The sequence below is a fragment of the Acanthochromis polyacanthus genome, chromosome 5 (genome assembly GCF_021347895.1).
Source record: "Acanthochromis polyacanthus isolate Apoly-LR-REF ecotype Palm Island chromosome 5, KAUST_Apoly_ChrSc, whole genome shotgun sequence".
NCBI classification, from domain to species: Eukaryota; Metazoa; Chordata; class Actinopteri; family Pomacentridae; genus Acanthochromis; species Acanthochromis polyacanthus.
In genome coordinates, this window is record NC_067117.1 from 9,211,880 (window position 1) to 9,229,621 (window position 17,742).

A 17,742-nucleotide genomic window follows, 5' to 3' on the forward strand; every position below is an offset into this window, starting at 1 on the left:
GAATGAATATTGGACTCAAAATTTGGTTCATTCACTTCACTTCAGTTACTTCAATAAAATGTCTGGCTTAGTGGCTGATCAATTTTTTAATATCTAGGAGGAATTTCCAATTCCTCAAACTTAATTTTATCGTCTTTAACAATAACAAAAGTTCTGACATGATTAAATATCTATTAGATTTGGCAAAAGGAAAATAGTTTCTGTAATGGCTCATATAATCTCCCCTGTCACTTAGGCAGCCCTCAGTGCTGCTGCTTTATTAGCCGCTTGTCCTTCCTGCTGTCGAATGGGACTCCTTCAACCTCCTCCCAAAGGTCAGCCTCCAATGAGGAAGTGGGAACAGCTGCTCCTCAATCACCTCATTAAATGATTGGCTGTCCCTGGTGTCTCTCCTCTCATTTTACTCCAGTGTTGTGTGCACACTTGGACAAGCTCACTGCACGATTAAATGAACAGCCATTGTGCATGTACACACATGCAGCCTGTGTGCCGGCAGACAGTTTGGGATAATATCGCTGTTACGCGTGATTATCAGTGGCTGTGCAGCTCTAATTTGAATTCAAAGGTGGAAGACTGTATGTCCCTTATTAGTAGATGTTCCTGAGCTCAACTTGGCCAACCTGATGGTTCTGAACTCTCCTTATATATGTGGTCTGGGCCCGTCCATGCTTTATGATTCATTTTCCTCGATAGACAGTTCTTTTTAATTTCCAAATCGCAATTAACTAGAACATGAGATTTACTGGGAGTAAATGACTGTAAAAATGCATGTGTCTCACCTAACTGCGCTTTGACATTGTACCAAATGTTACAAAATACAGAATAATAATAATTACCCCAAGAATATACGGTGTTCGTATTATTAGAAGGGACCATGGTCATATTGCACCTCTGCTATTAGGTTAAATGAGCAAAGCCCAGCCAGCTACAGTTTCAGATGAAGTTCGGAGAAGCAGATTACATCCCTCTTCACCCCAGTACAAACAAAACATTTAGGACTCATTCAAGCACTGATTCACTCACTCATCATTAGTTTTGTGATGGAGTGGACACGCTAACACTAATATTAATGTGGTGATATTCAAAATTTCTTGTCTCGTGTTTCTGTTTTACAGGGAGACTTTGATTGACAAGCGTATTGAGAGCGCTGTCTGCCAGATGCAGTCTGTGATTGAGCTGGGCAGAGTGATCCGAGACAGGAAGACCTTACCCGTCAAGGTACATCACCAACTCTACCTCACCCGCTCATACTGTATACTGCAGTACAAAGGGTACAATGTAGCCACTGTTTGGGAAACAAGATTGGAAATTTGACACAACATTCTGAACTTATGGCTCACTTAGTAGATTTTTCCAGCATTTCCACATTTCACATAGTTTATGAATAGAATCATCTGCTGTCTTCCTTTGTGTGGTGTGATAGAAAACTCTGAAATAGAGGTTTTGAAATAGAGCCCAATCAAGCACAGTCACACTTGCTCCATCATAGTGTACAGATATCTTGAAATATTAAAACATATTTATTGTTGGATCAAACAACATGGCCCACATAAATTGAGTATACTTCGTACCAGGTCTGACTCCAGTCCTGGATTGGGGCTCAGTTTTTAAAAATCACCACAGTAAGGAGACCATGAGCCAAGATGTATTTATTTATTTAGAATTTTATTTTGTCAAGCTGCTATTTCAAACTTGGGAATCAATCGTTCTGCACAACAAACAAAATGCACTTATTAAAAATCCATACTGTAAGTCATCATTTCAAATTTCACACAGCATTACCTGTATTGCGTTTTGCCTTGTCATATTCCTGACTTGACGTTGTGCACAATTTTACCTTTGTGCTGTGCATTTCAGTATCCATTGAAGGAGGTGGTAGTTATTCACCAGGATGCAGAGGCTCTGAAAGACATCCAGTCCCTGCAGAAATACATCCTGGAAGTAAGTAAACTGACTGTTGTATTATTTAGTTACTTTTACAGTGAGAACTGATGGTTAAGTGAGTAATCTGAGTTACTTTAGTTGTTCTCTGGAGAAGTTTTTTTCTTATACTCTGTAGAAGTATTGTCATGGCAAAAGATGTATTTTGTCCTTATTCTTGCTGAAATCTTTTTTTTTTTTTTTGCTATGCTTTGGTCTGTGCTATTAAATTTATAATTTAAAGAGGAACATGCTCTAGAACTATGTTTACTCTCCAAAGCCACTTCTGTAAGCTGACTTGATAGATAAGATGAACATCCGAGGGCGTGCATCTTTACACGCCGTGTGTATCTTCAGCTGGAATTTAAATTTCTTTGTTTCCTTTTTTAAAAAAAAGGAGTAAAGCAGATGCTTTGGAAAATAATTTCACATTTGATCTACCCCAGTTGCCACACTCATCAAATACAGAGTGCAAAACCTAGTGTTATGTTATTTTGTTTTTGTTTTTTTAAGCCAGTACAGGAAACATTACATTACTGTTTATCTGTGTACTTCATAATGTGGTGACAGTAATATACATCGTTATGCTTCATCTTGTAGTTCCTGTCATAGATACCGACTGCAAAATTACAGAATTTATTTTCCACAGTAAGGCTTCCACTGCAAGGCAGGTTTGTGTGATTCATTCTGTTGTAGTTCAAGAGAACTGGAAAAATGAATACTCAAACGTTCAAATGAACAATCATCATAGCCAGTAAGTGCAGGAAGCCATTAAACTGGCAGTATCTGTTTGTCACAGGGTTTGACTTTTCCAACAACACAACAATTCCCACTACAGTCTTAAGGAAAAATGCTGTCAACTTTGGGGAAAGGCTGTAACTATCTCCCTCACTTGAAGTTCTTCTGTGTCCCTAGCTGAGAAATTACTGGTGTGTCTCAAATGAAAAATTGATTTCAGCTCTAATCCCATACGATGGCGTTGAGGAACACAACTTTTACGAATTAAGGTTCACGTGGTAAAAGTACTTCTGTTGCAGCCTCCTGTTGGATCCTTCAGGCTTTATCTTAGCCCTAGCCACTTCTTATCTGTCATTGAGTTTCATTTCTGGTGGAGGAAACATTTAACCTTGCCAGCCTTTACCTTCCCTCCAGTAAACAAGGTTTATTTGATCAGAATTGAGAGCACTTAAGGTCTTGCAGCACAGGAAAGAAGAATCTTGAAACTGTGAATGTGTGATGTCATTTTAGTCGAGCCACATTAAGTCTGCCTTCACCTTTCACCATTGCTTTTAATTCGCTTGCCTTATTATTTTTTTATCATTATTACTATTCAAGCTGAAATTTCCACCATTTAACAGTGTACCTTTGGGCACCGGTGAACATTTTATCAGTGGTTCAGCAAATTCTTCACCTCAGAACCACTTACTCTGTTAACTTGTATATAACGACTGTAAAGCAATAAAACTAATAATTATTAATCTCAATAATGATAATGAATTTGACTTCTACAAGATGTAATAAAGCATTTAGCAAAACATAGGAACCTCAGAATGATCTGTTTTGAAATACAGAGTAGTGGATAGAGTTGGAACCAGTATTAGCAAAGGTATATTTTATGAATGTGACTTTTGTGTCCATTGCCGATGTTTCTGACTCTGGAGTCAAGAGCACTGAAGTATTAACTTGAAAAAAACCCAAACTATTAGGGATTATTGCAAACCAAATAAGTTGCCGCAAATCACTGTTTTCAAAGAGGCAGACTGACTGGTGCTGATTGTGTTATTGTTACCAGGGATTTAAGGCAAAACAGAAATTTGATGAATTCTCCTAACATGCAGAGGGAAGAGGTTGGTCACAGACTGGCACTGGCTGTTCTGGCCTTTTGAATTTTAGCTTTGGTCAGCTTTGCTTCGCTGACAAGCTTTTTCGTGACCCCACTGTCGGCTGAGTTTATACTAAGCTCAAGATGCTCTGTCCAATATCAAATGAGTTGCTGTTTGAGCTGACAGAAGCCTTCAGTTCATTTTAATGCACCAACAGGCTGTGTATTGCCACATTCCAAGTAATCATACACACACAAACACGAGCACAGTTTCTCTATTTCTCTCTCTCCTGCAAACACACACACAAAGCCGCATTTACCCTCAAGAAAATACATGTTTTTGTAGAATCAGTGCATTGATTACATCTTGTTTTAAATAACCAAGCTCATATTTTCAACCCCACTCTGCCCTTAAGTTTAATACACAGTGACTACAGTAGCTTATCTATGCCCTCTGTTAGCAAGTCAACTGTGGTCGAATTCAGTCTCAATCACAGCCCCCCCCCCCCCAGTATGATCGACTGAAAGAGACTGTGAATGGCAGGCCAGGGTGGGTGTCACTGAGGCTAAATTTAGCATTTCTATTGATTTACCAGATATGACTGGATCAGAGATTTTTCTTTCCATTTAGACAGAAGAATGAAATGTTTTGTATTGAAAGGCAGAAGTATTGACTAAATAGGAGGAACGGTCTATTGGAGATTTAAAGATCAACCGGCTGACTGACTGGTTGATTTCATGGCTGACTTGCTTTTTGAGTGAATGACTCTTTGTTATCAATTTTGATTTGGCCTTTATAATACATGCCTGAGGTTATTAAAGTTTTTAACTCAGCTTACCTTTAACTTCTACGTTAGTTTTAATTCAATTTTCAGCTTGAGTAGTAATTTCTTTTGAAATATGTCATTTTTTTCTGTTACTTTTGTTCAAATTTCTTATTTAAGTTTCAGTGTCTGTAAGTCTTTTATATACCACGTACACATGTATGCATGCCTGCATATAAAAACAACATATTTAAACCACAGTTGCTCCAAAAACATTAGTTGAATTCAAAATTAAACTACAAATAAATGTGTTTTTTAATAATGCACACCTGTCATATCAGTTGACCTTAATATTAAAATGGAATAATGAGTAAAAATGCATGAAGGGGAATCTGCCTCTTCTACTCCTGCTCCTTTATACTGACTGATGTATTCTGCTACTAGCCTATATTTAATTACTACATGTAGTATACATAAACATGAACCAGCTGCTTCTTATCCGTCATTGTGTTTTGCTTCTGGTGGAGGAAACATTTAACCTTGCCAGCCTTTACCTTCCCTCCAGTAAACAAGGTTTATTTGATCAGAATTGAGAGCACTTAAGATCTTGCAGCACGGGAAAGGAGAATCTTCAAACTCTGTGAATGCTTATAAATTACTGCATGTATTATATATACACTCTCTGTACTGTACCTGAATGTATATTATATGTAGCAGGGGTGTAATGCTACTCGTATGTGCGCTAAAAATTCGGCACACATACTGTAGACACAGATGAAGCTGCTGCTCTGCTAACATGCTGCTTTCTCAATGCAGGATGAGTTGTTTGTTCCGTACATTAATTTAAAATGGACCGAATACTACTGAAAAAAGTCAGATAAAGCATTTGGCTTCAGAATGACCCATATGAAGTCTGATGCATTGCCTCCACTACCAGCATAGAACACTTGAATCTATGTAGTTCTACATGTTAAGCGATAGCTCTTGTTCATAGTTGAGATATTAACAGTCTCTACAGGCAGCTACAAGACAGTGACTGTACTTTTTCTAAGGCACACTGTGTCTGTTTTTTTGTCCCCCAGGAGCTTAATGTGCGACAGTTGACACTTTCAACAGACAAGGACAAGTACGGTATCCGCCTGAGAGCTGAGCCAGACCACATGGTGCTGGGCAAGAGACTAAAGGGGGCCTTCAAAGCCGTCACTGCTTCTATCAAGGAGCTCAGCAGCGAAAAGCTAGAGGCCTTCCAGAAGACAGGTATTTCTGTATGCAAAGATAAGCACATAAATTTATGACCCAAAAGACAAAAAATTATTTTAGCAATTTAAACATCTGCAGTTTAATTTTGTTTGCTTACATAATTTTAATGTATTAATTTTCCATAAATGTTTGCTCCTTACAACTACCAAATAATTAATCAGCAGAAAGTGAATAATGAATCAGTGAAGAGCAGTGAAAACAATGGATCCTTGCAATAAAGCCTGCTACACCCAGTTTATTCTCAGAATGCAAACCCTAACCCTTCTGAAACTATAATCTGAGCTCGAGGGATCAAAGCAGTGCAAGGTATCTTGTCTCTCCAATTATAGAAAGACGAGGAGAGCCCCCGGAGTCTCTGGGGAAGGAAGCAGCAGAGGTCAGCTGGGCTGTGGGAACTTAAGATTTCCAATCACTTGGATGTTTGAAGTCCAGCCAATTGGAAGGAAAAAAGGAGGATGAGTGATGGAGGAAATAAGATAGATGCAGTCGAGGATAGTGGAAAATGTAGGAGAGGGGAAACACAGATGAAAATGTGCATAGCACCACCAAGTTACAGCTCACTAAACTGAAACTAAAGGCGAGATGTGATGTTTCAGTGCATATGGCCCATTTTAAGGTGCTGAACTAAATAATATTACATCTGTTTTGTTTTTAGAGTATCAGATTGTGGAGGACAAAAGTGTATAAAAGTTATCTCATAACTAACTGATCAATGAATGTGACCGTCTCTGAAGCAGACTTTGAGTTATATGTCTGTAGAAAAGCTAATATCTCTCATTCAGCTGTGAGAACCCCCTTTTAGCCTTTTGAGCAATTTCTCACTGCTCAGTATGTGACTCAAAAAAACCTTGTTCCCATTGAGAGTAGAGGGGTGGCAATTTAGCTGGAAAATATTTTTTACCGATACCTTTGATCCCATTATTTTGATGAGGTAGAAGAAAATAGGTTAAGAGAGAAGATTGAAAACGACAAAGGACCAGGGAGGGACACAGGGAATCAAAGCATGGAAATCTCAGATTAGAGGGAAACAGAGTGGCTGTTTCACCCAGCCTCTGGGTGTGGAGAAGTGAAGAGGACAGGGGAACACGGTCATGGTTTTTAGTTAGAACACAGACATGAGTAATTGCTGCCCCTGGCAAAATGGAGATATGAACCTGAATAGATTGAGTTGTCTGTATTGTTTTATAGCTCAAATTGAGTGTGGATGTGTCTAGAAAGACTAAAGGCAAAATAATCTTTAAAAGCAAGTAAATGCAGATCCAGAGAAATGCAATCCAAGTATTTGTAGTTGAAACCTTTTGTAAAAGTTTTCTGAAGAGATGAACCTTGCCAAATACAGACCAGTTTCACAGAATCAATTAGCAATCTGTTCAGATTTAACTAGTAAGATAATTAGGAGCTAAATTGCTTGTCACATTTTCACTAAGATCTGCAGCCAGCATTGACTCAGCCATAATAGGTATCAGTATGCATGATGTGATACTGTTTAGTTCTATTGGATTATCTGTTTTCTCTGTCAGCACTGTGGTCTTTGTAAATCTGGAGGTCTTACAGAAATGCAGTTATCGTATTTCTCAGAACCACTTACCCACACAACAGTACTTATTCCCTAATTAACAAATACTCTATATTAAACATGATTAGATGCATTTCATGACAACTATAGAATTATGTTTACTTTCAGGTTCAGTCTGTATTAAATTTGTCCGGTTCATTTCAAGGATCCATCACGGTGGACGGCCATGAGCTTCATGAAGAGGACCTGAGGTTGATGTACACCTTTGATCAGAGCTCTGGCTCGGCTGCACAGTATGAAGCACATTCTGACGCACAGGTATACTTAAAATTTAAATTCAATAAATATGTTTGTAGATACAATTGGAAAAAAATGTTTATACCCATTTTTTAAAAAAAATTGTTTTAGCTGGAAATGACATAAAAGTGTAATTTATTATTAGAAGGGGTACCATTGCTGCATCTTGGGCTTATCACCACCAAAGATAATTATGATTGGTTTTAGAGAATATGAACAAGCATGAGTGTTTCCCCCCTAAAGGAGGATTATTATGAAGTGCAACCAGACCATTCTGTACAGTGTGGTGTCACTGCTAGAGAATCGTCTGGCTATGTGTTTAACCCCTAAAAACTTACATTTGTGTATCAAAGTTAAGGATTTAGAAGTTTTTTTCTTCCCATAACAATCCTTCCTGCTTAAAATAGCTTCAGTGTAACACTACATCTTCTAGAATGTGTTTCAGTACACCCCTCCTCACTCACAGCAGCTTAAGAACACCAGTTCCCATCGAGTTTTGCTCAAACACAGCCAAGGCGCTTAATGCTACAAAATGGCAAATTGTGATATTGGAGTAATTTGGCCATACATGTTAAGGCCAGAAATCGATTAAGAAGAAAAATGATACAGAAAGCAATGTTTATTACGTATGAAAACCTGGAGGCCTGAATTAGTGCCACTGGATTCAAACATCCAGTAGTTGAACTTTGATAATTCACAGTGTTTTCATAGGCCATTCTAATCAGCCAAACTGTCTATAATTTTAGTCATGTTAATACAAAAGAAAATATATCAAGCCACATGCATATGTCCTCCTTGGCTACATCTCTCTTCCTCTTTCCTGCTCGATCACCCACCGTTGTGGGGGTAGATTGAGCTACTGAGTGGAGATTGTAGTGTAACTGCATCTAAAAAAAACATAAATGCTACTGTGCTAAGCTGCCATATACTGTAACTGCATTTATGTGTCTTTACTGTGAGTGTGATGTATGAAATAATTTCACAGCTAAGTGGAAACCAGCATGTATGCGTTTCCCACAGGCGCTCTCTAATCAGTGCTCCTCCAACCGTATACACACCACACGGCTGCACCTTAATACCAGTTTACTGAGCTGGCTTTTTAATTCTCTCTCTTGCTCACTCACTTGCACTGACTCTCCAGCTCCCATCTGTCTGTGTCTCTGTTCTCTTTCTCGTATTCTGCTTTTCTGTCGCTTTTGTGTACTTTCTCTGTCACCCTGTCATCTCTTTCCCTCTGTCTTGCCATGGTAAAGAGTTCAGGGCTGGCAGCAGCTCAGACCCACACAACATGACACTCATTTAACTTTGGTGACACATGGACTACAGTATTGTCATTAATGATGCTTGGTTTGCTATATATTTTTTAATATATATATTTTTGGTTACTTTCCTGTCACAAATGCTAACAGTAGAAGAGTTTTATTGCTTAAAAGTTGCTCTTGTCGCTGACCTTTCTTGTGCCACTGAGCTGAATGTGTCTGGGTGGTTAAGCTGCTAAAGTAATCTCATGATATCAGCTCATGAATACCTTAAGGTCGTCATGTTGTGCTAAATTCTATTCCTCTCTGCTACTATTCTGTCAAATGCACACAGTAAATGTGTATGAGTCCCAGACAGATTTCCTTTTAGGATTGGAATGCAAACGGGGTAACAGCAGAATGCTTGATTTATGCCTGAATTTCACCACTATATCTAACAAAAAAAAAAAAATCAACAAGCTTTTCATAGTTGGTATGTACACTTAGAATGGGTTCATGCTCGGTTAGCTTAAAAAAGAACTATTCAAATAAAGATGTAGATGAGTAATTGTTTTGTAATTACGTCACTGTTATCGGTTAATTCCAGGAACCTGTACATTTGATAACTACATATTCTATGTATTAAAACATACTTGAATCAGGTCATGTAAATTTTATTTCTGTATAAAAAAATCACACATTTGCATCAAACAGCTTTTGATGTCACAGCCGACACTATCAGCTCTTAAACTCTCCTTTGAATAAGGACAATTTGAAACAACAAACCCTCTAGACCTCACACCGTTAATGCAAAATAAACTGGGGTTGTTTTTTCCTTACCAAAATAACCAGAAAACATCCAAGCAGTTCTGTCTTATTTTTTGTGGTAAGTTTGATCTTATGCTGTCCTCTTCTCTCCTCTTGATCTGTTGACATTTAGGTCCTGGTGCTGTTGGATGTCACCCCGGACCAGTCCATGGTGGATGAAGGCGTTGCCAGAGAGGTCATCAACCGCATTCAGAAGCTACGTAAGAAGGTGGGGCAATTATTTCAGGAGCACTACTCTCTCTGGAAACAAGAGTGACACATAACGCACAACTGTTGAATTTTCCAATCCAGTGTTTAATGAGAAGAATCTGACGTCATTGAAACAGCCAATACATGCGGTCAGGGCTGTTTCAGGGTGAGCAAAACATGCTACTGAGGTAGTTTGAGGACTTCTACTTGAACTTTTTGAGGAGGTTCCTCTTGTTTGGCATCTTTCAACACTGCTATTTTTGTTGCCAGACTTCTTGAACCTCAAACACTCTTGCCAGTACCACACACACTGCCGATGGGAGATAGTAAACCTCACAGTCTGCTCCTGTTTTCAGTATTTTTTTCCACAGATTGGTATTGCAGCCCTGCAATCTAGACCCAGCACAGAAACTTTTATGTAACTTTGTTATATTTCTTTCCCTTTAATCACCCCCATTCTTCCCCCTTCCTCTTTATGTCCCATGCTATTGTCAGGGCAGTTTTGAAATCTTTCCACTGCAGCGTCACAGTTAGAGGTTTCTCCATCATAAGGCAGGCTTAATGGAAGCTTAATTACAGTCTGGCCCCTTTCAGATTCTAATGTTGGAGCTTTGAAGTGGTCTGGGGAGTAAAGACGGATTAGCCAACAGCCCCTTGTTTTCACAAGCAACAAACAGTTTTTTCCGTCCCCCTATAGCAGTGGTGTGCACTGGCGCCCGGCCAGGCTAAATTCCTCCAGTTATTTCAAACTGAGATCTGTTAGGAATTTTCCACCCCGTGGATGGGAATTAATTTTTAACAATTCTTGTACATGTTTGGTAGTAGTTTGTGGGAGTGCACGTGTTATCACTGTTTGCGTGGGATGCAGGGTTGAGAAACAGGGGTCAGCATTTCCTTTTTTTTAATAGACTGCTCACAAACTTGAGATCTGTATAGCTTTATCTGACACACACACACACACACACACACACACACACACACACACACACACACACACACACACACACACACACCTACACACACACCTACACACACACACACACACACACACACACACACACACACACACACACACACATACATAATGTACTTGCTCCATCAGGGTAGGGTCAGTACCTTGACTTGGAAATGCCTATAAACCTTCGTCCATTGATTGACTGCTCCTCTGTATCTAGCTAACGTTATTCCTCTGCCCTTGAGCCACATACTGCAATTGGGGTGTGTTTGGGAGCATGCGTGTGTACTACACTGTCAAAATATGTGTGTGTGGCCGTGCACATACTGTATGTGTGCAGCTGCACACTGCAGATTAGGATGAGATCAATGTGTCTGAATGTGTCAAGGTTAGTGGAAGCTGGCAAAACACAATGCCAAAATAGATGGGCTTTCATCCAGTAAAAATGTCCCCTTGTTCCTATCTGCCTTTATTTGTTCATATAGTGTCTGTTTTCTGCCTTTTTTAATCCAGACTGTCTCTTTTTTTGACTGTCTTTCCATTTTGTTTACCCCCTACATTCCCCTTCCCTCCCTTCCTTCTTTCAGGTAATTGTTTCTCCCAGGTGTCATTTACTTACAAAAAGGCATGAAAGCCTTTGAAGAAAATAACTTATTGCAAACTTATGTTTCTTTGTGTCCATTTTGGTACTGTTGTTTGAGAACTGTTTCAAGCACTACTTTTGTCATATTTAGCCACTAATGGCTAACCCCTCTGGTGTCTTTCAGCACAATCATACCATAGAAACTTGATTTCTTTAAAAAACAAATGCAGCACTTGGTGTTGTCTACATAAAACATTCCACTTATCTCTCATTCTCTTGTCTTAGGGGCATTTGGTGCCATCAGATGAGATAACAGTGTACTACCGCTGTAAGCCAGAGGGGGAGTACTTGGACTCTGTGATCCAGGCTCACACTGACTTTATTCTGGCTACCACCAAGGCTCCACTTCTGCCCTTCCCTGTCCCAAAGACTGCCAGCGTCATCATAGAGGAAACAACTCAGGTATGACAGGATATTCAAGCAGGCTTACTGTGTGCTTTATTATGATTCAGGCTCAGCTTAACAGGCAGCTTGTGGTTTGCTGCAGCCTTACAACATTAATGAAACATACTGGGAACTATGTGCATCATCAAAAATGTGAGGTGGTTGAGTACCACCCAAAATGATATTAGGATGTTCCAATGAAAAGCTAAATGCATTTGTCATAACTATCTTATTTTTATTTTAAAGAATGCTTGAACCTGAGCATGTAAAAAGTATCTCGCTCTTTCTTTCTTTGTTGCAGCTGAAGGGCTCAGATTTGGAGTTAACCATAGTAAAGGGATCTTCAGCCCCTCGAGCTCCTCTAAATGGACCAGCTTGCACATATGTCAACCTCAGAGTGAAGGTCAACAACAAAGAACAAGGTAGCACATGGAAACAGAGTCTGTTTTTGCAGCCAAACTGCCATAACAGTTATATACATAGACCACAAACTCTCAATAGAACAAAACAAAATTCTCCCAAACTGATGGGGGAGAAAGTGACATGTGTGCAACAAAAGTTTTTCAACACATTCGTTGTAGCTTCAAACATGCTTGTTGTCTTACAGCATGAATTTAGTTGCCATGTTTTACCCATAAGTCACTTCACATACTAGCTACATTCACTATTCTGTTTGACCGGATTGCTTTTCAGAGGGCGTTGTGCTGTTGGAGAATCCCAAAGGGGATAACAGACTAGACTTGGACAAACTGAAGAAAGTGTGCAGCAGCATCTTTGGAACCAACAACACCCAGCTCAGAGTCTTCAATGGTGGAACTGGTGAGAACTTTTTTGGCTCCTCAGAAAGATGTAAATGCTGCTCTTCCCTGTTTTCTGAGAACAATGAATCACTGTTGCAGTCGACATATCTGGCATCTCATATCATGCAACAGTTGGTAATCCTATTGCCACCTTCTCGTTAGTGCCTCGCTGAAAGCTTCAGTTACTCAACTTTTATTGTTTGCTACTTTATTAAAACCATTTGGGGAATCTTTATGACCATAAAATCATTTATCAAAGATGCCCCAAAAAATACTCTGAAACATACATTAAATATGCATAATTATATGTGCATAAATAGTTAAATATTGAAAATAATATCTACAAAGAATGTACATGTTTGTATATTTTAAGTATTTAGAAATAAAAAACATTCTGCATTTTCTCATTCATCAATAACAGCTTTTTCTCCAATTATGTCTTTTACTTTCCTTTTTATTTTTATGTCCAAGGCCAGAGGCATTTTGTTTTCAGGGCATTCGTTCATCTGTACCTTTGTCCATTCATCCGATTCTTTTGAATGCATTATGTCTTGAAAACCTGGAGGGAATTTCCTAAAATTTGGCATAGACATTGACTTTGACTTGAAGAGGAACTAATTAGACTTTCATGGTCAGAGGTCAGGTTCACTGTGGCTGCACATCCATCCCATTCTTGTGAACACAATAAATTGGGAACGCCTGAAAAGATTTTTTATTACATCTGATACAAACATCTACTTTGATTCAAGGATGAACTGATTAAATTTTGATGGTCAAAGGTCACTATGACCTCACAGAATTCATTTTCTGGCCATAACTCGATGCCGATTTTGACAGAATTCCTCACAAATGTCCAGCAGAATGAAAGACTGCGATGCCATTTTATATCCAAAAGATCAGAGGTCAAATCTGCTCAGACATGGATGTAAACTGCAACTTGACAGTCTGGCAGAAGCAGACAACCACAAAGCAGTAATTCTGGTTTACTTGCAAGTTTTCAGCTCTTTCAATTGTGGCTCTTATTAAAAAATGAGACGGGTCATGTAAACAGTAACCGTACCTGAAACTACACAGTGCAGGTCACTTTTGCCATAAAGCTACAGCAGCCAGTAACATCAATCCATAACCCTTTTTTTGTTTGGGTTTAGTTTGTTTTACAAACTAGATCATCATGTAATCATATTTCCTCTGTTGTCAGTTTACATGTATGCATTTCTGTGTTTGTTACAGAGTTGACCAGCAAAATGGACCTTCAGGCTCTGAGTGGTAAGACTTTGTCAGTGACTTCAGGCTCATCCTCCGCTGGTCCCGTCCAAACCACCGACACCCTCCTGTGTCCTTACGTGAACTTGTTGCTCTGCAACGCGCAGCCAGCTGGTAAGAGAACACATTCTCACGCAGATTGTCGATCACAACACTGTTAAAGAAAAAAAATTAGGCTTTTAATGTCTTATTTTGTTATTATATTCAACAAATCTGTATGATTATTTGTTAAATGTGCTTTTACAATCAGGAGTGTTGTCACAACCTGATTCTAACTTGTAGCTGCAAAAGAGCTGACCGAGACACAATGTTTTCTAGTTGTTGGAAAATGTCCTGCATTCATATTTGAGATTTACCCCATTTGAAAAGAATAGTATGACATTTTTTGTTTTTCTGATTAATGTCACTTGGCTACAATCCATATTTTCTCTTTAGAGACTATAAAGATTGATTGATAGATCTATCTGGCTTATATCTGTGCAGGTACCTCCAAGAGCTACTTAGATTAGCTTAGCAAAAGATGGAAATGGTTAAAGAAAAAAAAAAAACTATCAGAAACTCCAAAGTTCACTAATTGTACTTGTTATATTACTTGTTGTATTAAGTGACTATTTATTTGGGTGTTATGCTATGCTAAGCTAAACTAACCATTGACTGGATGTAGCTTATTTTGTATGGTGTAAACATCAAGTTTCTTATCTAACTCTCAGCTGGAAATGAATACATTTTCTCGAGCTATTGCTTTAACTACTTTATCTGAGGTTATGTAGTTGAAACCACAGTAATGCTTCATATTATATCAGCTGATCGACTAGTTGCTGTAGCAGTCAAAGAAATGTGTGTTCAGTCATTTCTACCACTGCAGTCACCTAGACTTACGGTGTGAATATTCCAGTGTTCCTTGTACTAAAGGAAATTAGCTATAATCCAGCTTTCTCCACTCAACCCCTTTCACCTTGCTCTACTACCCCTACATTTACCAATTGATCAGCGAGGCTCAGCCAGGATCTACGTTCCATGTCTCTGCCCACCTCCCCTTTCCCATGGCGAAGCTTAGGCTTGTTTAGATTCTTTCTCAAGGCAGGACTAGCTCTTCTAACAAGCCAATCATTCTTTAATTTGTAAAGGAAGTATTTTCTGTCTGTTTAACTTCTCTTGAACACTCCAGAGTGCCAGGCAGGAGAGGTGGCCACCCTTTTGCTGGTGAACCCAGTGGGCCAGAATGGACTCAGCTACTCGGGTCTACTGTCTGAGGCTGCCAAGGTTTTCGGCCTCCGTGGCAGATGGCTCAAGCTCTACCAGGACCAAGACCTTACTGAGGGTAAAGATGAAAAGATAGCCGGTATTGTTATTGAACTTAGTATCCATGCAGAAGACCTAGAATGTAACCTATGTTAGATGTAACATGGCTTACGTCTAAAATGTATGAATGCTGGTGTTTGATGTGGTCTTATGTTAAGGTGAAGCCATTTAGTAAATGGCTGTGATGTCATTCACAGAAGAAAGAAAAAAATTCAAAGCATTTCCCTTAACCCTTTAAGCTTCAGTCAATTCCAGCCGTTTTCAGTACAAAAAATCGCTAATATTCTATTTTTAAATAAAAAAAATTACGAAAAATACGGGGAATATTGGACGCGCATCGGGGATTTTATACCGACTTCAGGACATGTTTTGGACAAAATAGTTTACTGGCTTGTGTCATCTGATGTAAAAGGTTGGATTATGGCCGTTTTTTGTGGAATCTTTTTTTGTGTGTGTAATAATAAACCCGGAAATGTGAGTCGCGCTGTGTGCTTTGAAGCCGTGTATAGAGAACGGATGGATGAATATTTGTTTTTGTCGGACAAATGTGTTTTTCTCACCCACTGTGGTAATCGCATCTGAAAGTGGTTTATACCGGCGGATTCATGAGAATCTAAGCTTTCCATCGGTGTATAGTGTTTGTATAATCGTGTTTGCAGCCGTCGGACATTCTTGAAATTCCTATGCAAATTAGTAGGTGTACCGCCGGCGGTACACTGAAGCTTAAAGGGTTAAAGTCACTGACTGGTTCCAGGCATCCTCTTGTAATAATTCCTCCTAGAGTTGGGGTTTTAGAAATCTGCAGTCTAATTAATGATTGCTAATCTGTTATTTAATCTTTAATGAAACAATCAAGCAGACGGTGTAACTCTTTGTTCCTCTCTGTTTTCCAGAGTTGCCACCCGATTCATCTGTAAAGTCCTCTTGACACCAAAACTGTGTTTGTGAGAGTTCTTCCTACCACCGCTGAAGCTTAATCGTCATCTTAGGACCGGTCGTCTCAGACGCATCACTTGTCTCCTGAATGAAGTTTCTACCACCCAGATATCCCCATTGATGTGCAGTGGATTTATGACTACATGAACCGGTTCCATCTGTTTATTTGCTTTTTTGGTGGGGGTCCTGATGCAAAGCAGGCTTGTCTGTCAAGTTCACAGCTGTTAATCCATGCAGGAGGAGTCACTATCACTCATGTCTTTTTTCACTCCAGGAAACAGATTTGCATGTCTCAAGATAACTTGAGATTTTGATGCGTATAAATGCTATCCATCATATTTAAGCAAGACTTGCCTTTCTTCATCCCTGTTTTCTCCCTGACCACAGAACAGCTTCTTTTCCTTGTACTTTGTTTCATCGTCACTCATAAATGATAGTTGCTAAATGGGTGATATTTATGTGGATTTGCTAAGGGAATGGCTTACATCCTTTACTAGAAAACCAGTGCAGTTTGAAACAGGGTAACTTTTCATACATGACAAATAAATAGACCCAGTGGATAGATATGTGAATGAAAGAGTGTGAAGTGGCTGTTTGTGGAAACTGGAAATTGTCTGATTGGAGGACAAACAGACAGGCATCTGCTTGGTAAGAAAGACAAATGTTCATTTACCCCAGATTAAAATATGTTTTCAGGAACTCTTGGAAATATAGATTCCAAGAAACAATCTAACTCGATTAACTGTCAATATTAAGAATGGATGATTTTCTTTATTATGATAATCATGCAAGCTCCTTCCCTTCAAGGCTTAGTTGAGGTGAGCTTAGTCCAGAGTAATTATTGCTTCGGCTCATAATTGGAAAAGCAATTTTAGGCTATTGTGCTTCGACACCATTTTGAATTTAGCAGATAAAGCTATTGTGTTCATTGCATTGGGAATCCTTCTGACAATGGAAAAGGCATTTGAAAGGTGAAATGGATTTTCGGGCTGCTGTACCTTTGGGACAAAAGGGTTCTGTAATAAAAAGAGCAACAAATAGATAATTTTCTATTTTAAGTGACAAGCGGAATAAATCAAAGGTGGCAAAGAATCATGTTTTTTTTTTTTCTTCTGTTCACTTAAAGTTCTGCATGGCAGCGAGAGACATGACATATCCGTGGGAGACTCCTGCCTGATTTGACTGCAATTATAGAAAAATGTGCTTGGCTTTGTTCATGTAGTCAACTGAGACATTTGACCGACAAATTTTCCTTTCCTTCAAAAGGGGTCAGGGACCAAACACAGTAAAATGGATTATAAATGTTCACAGCAGTCATAAAGGAATTTTAAGGTATAGTTTGACATTTTTTCTCTTTCTGATCATCCTTGAATAAGAAGATTGTTTCCACTCTCACATCTGTTATCAAGCTAGTACTTCTGAAATCTGGAGCGTAGAAAAGTACAATAGCCTGTTTTCTCTTTGGCAAAAGAATAAAGAGCTAATGTTGGAAAGGAGGCTAGTAAGAAATGATGAGGCCGCTTGACAATGGATCGATCCACTGTTCTATATAACGTCCTGGTTTCTAACAAAACCTTCCGTCATCTCATCAAAGCAACATCGTGTTTTCCTGTTGTTAGCGGTGC

At 39.0% G+C, this 17,742-nt stretch overlaps 1 protein-coding gene across 1 annotated transcript in view; it reads left to right on the forward strand.

Moving 5' to 3' along the window:
• iars1 (isoleucyl-tRNA synthetase 1) overlaps positions 1-17,209 on the forward strand; it is a 57,810-nt gene extending 40,601 nt beyond the window's left edge. The window contains exons 24-34 of the mRNA XM_022192340.2: positions 1,116-1,218; positions 1,858-1,941; positions 5,589-5,763; positions 7,488-7,600; positions 9,758-9,853; positions 11,658-11,834; positions 12,118-12,238; positions 12,510-12,635; positions 13,847-13,993; positions 15,048-15,200; positions 16,075-17,209. Of these exons, the coding sequence (XP_022048032.2) occupies positions 1,116-1,218; positions 1,858-1,941; positions 5,589-5,763; positions 7,488-7,600; positions 9,758-9,853; positions 11,658-11,834; positions 12,118-12,238; positions 12,510-12,635; positions 13,847-13,993; positions 15,048-15,200; positions 16,075-16,109 (1,330 nt within the window). The 3' untranslated portion in view covers positions 16,110-17,209. The remainder of the gene's footprint in view (positions 1-1,115; positions 1,219-1,857; positions 1,942-5,588; positions 5,764-7,487; positions 7,601-9,757; positions 9,854-11,657; positions 11,835-12,117; positions 12,239-12,509; positions 12,636-13,846; positions 13,994-15,047; positions 15,201-16,074) is intronic.
• Positions 17,210-17,742: the final 533 nt, after the last annotated feature.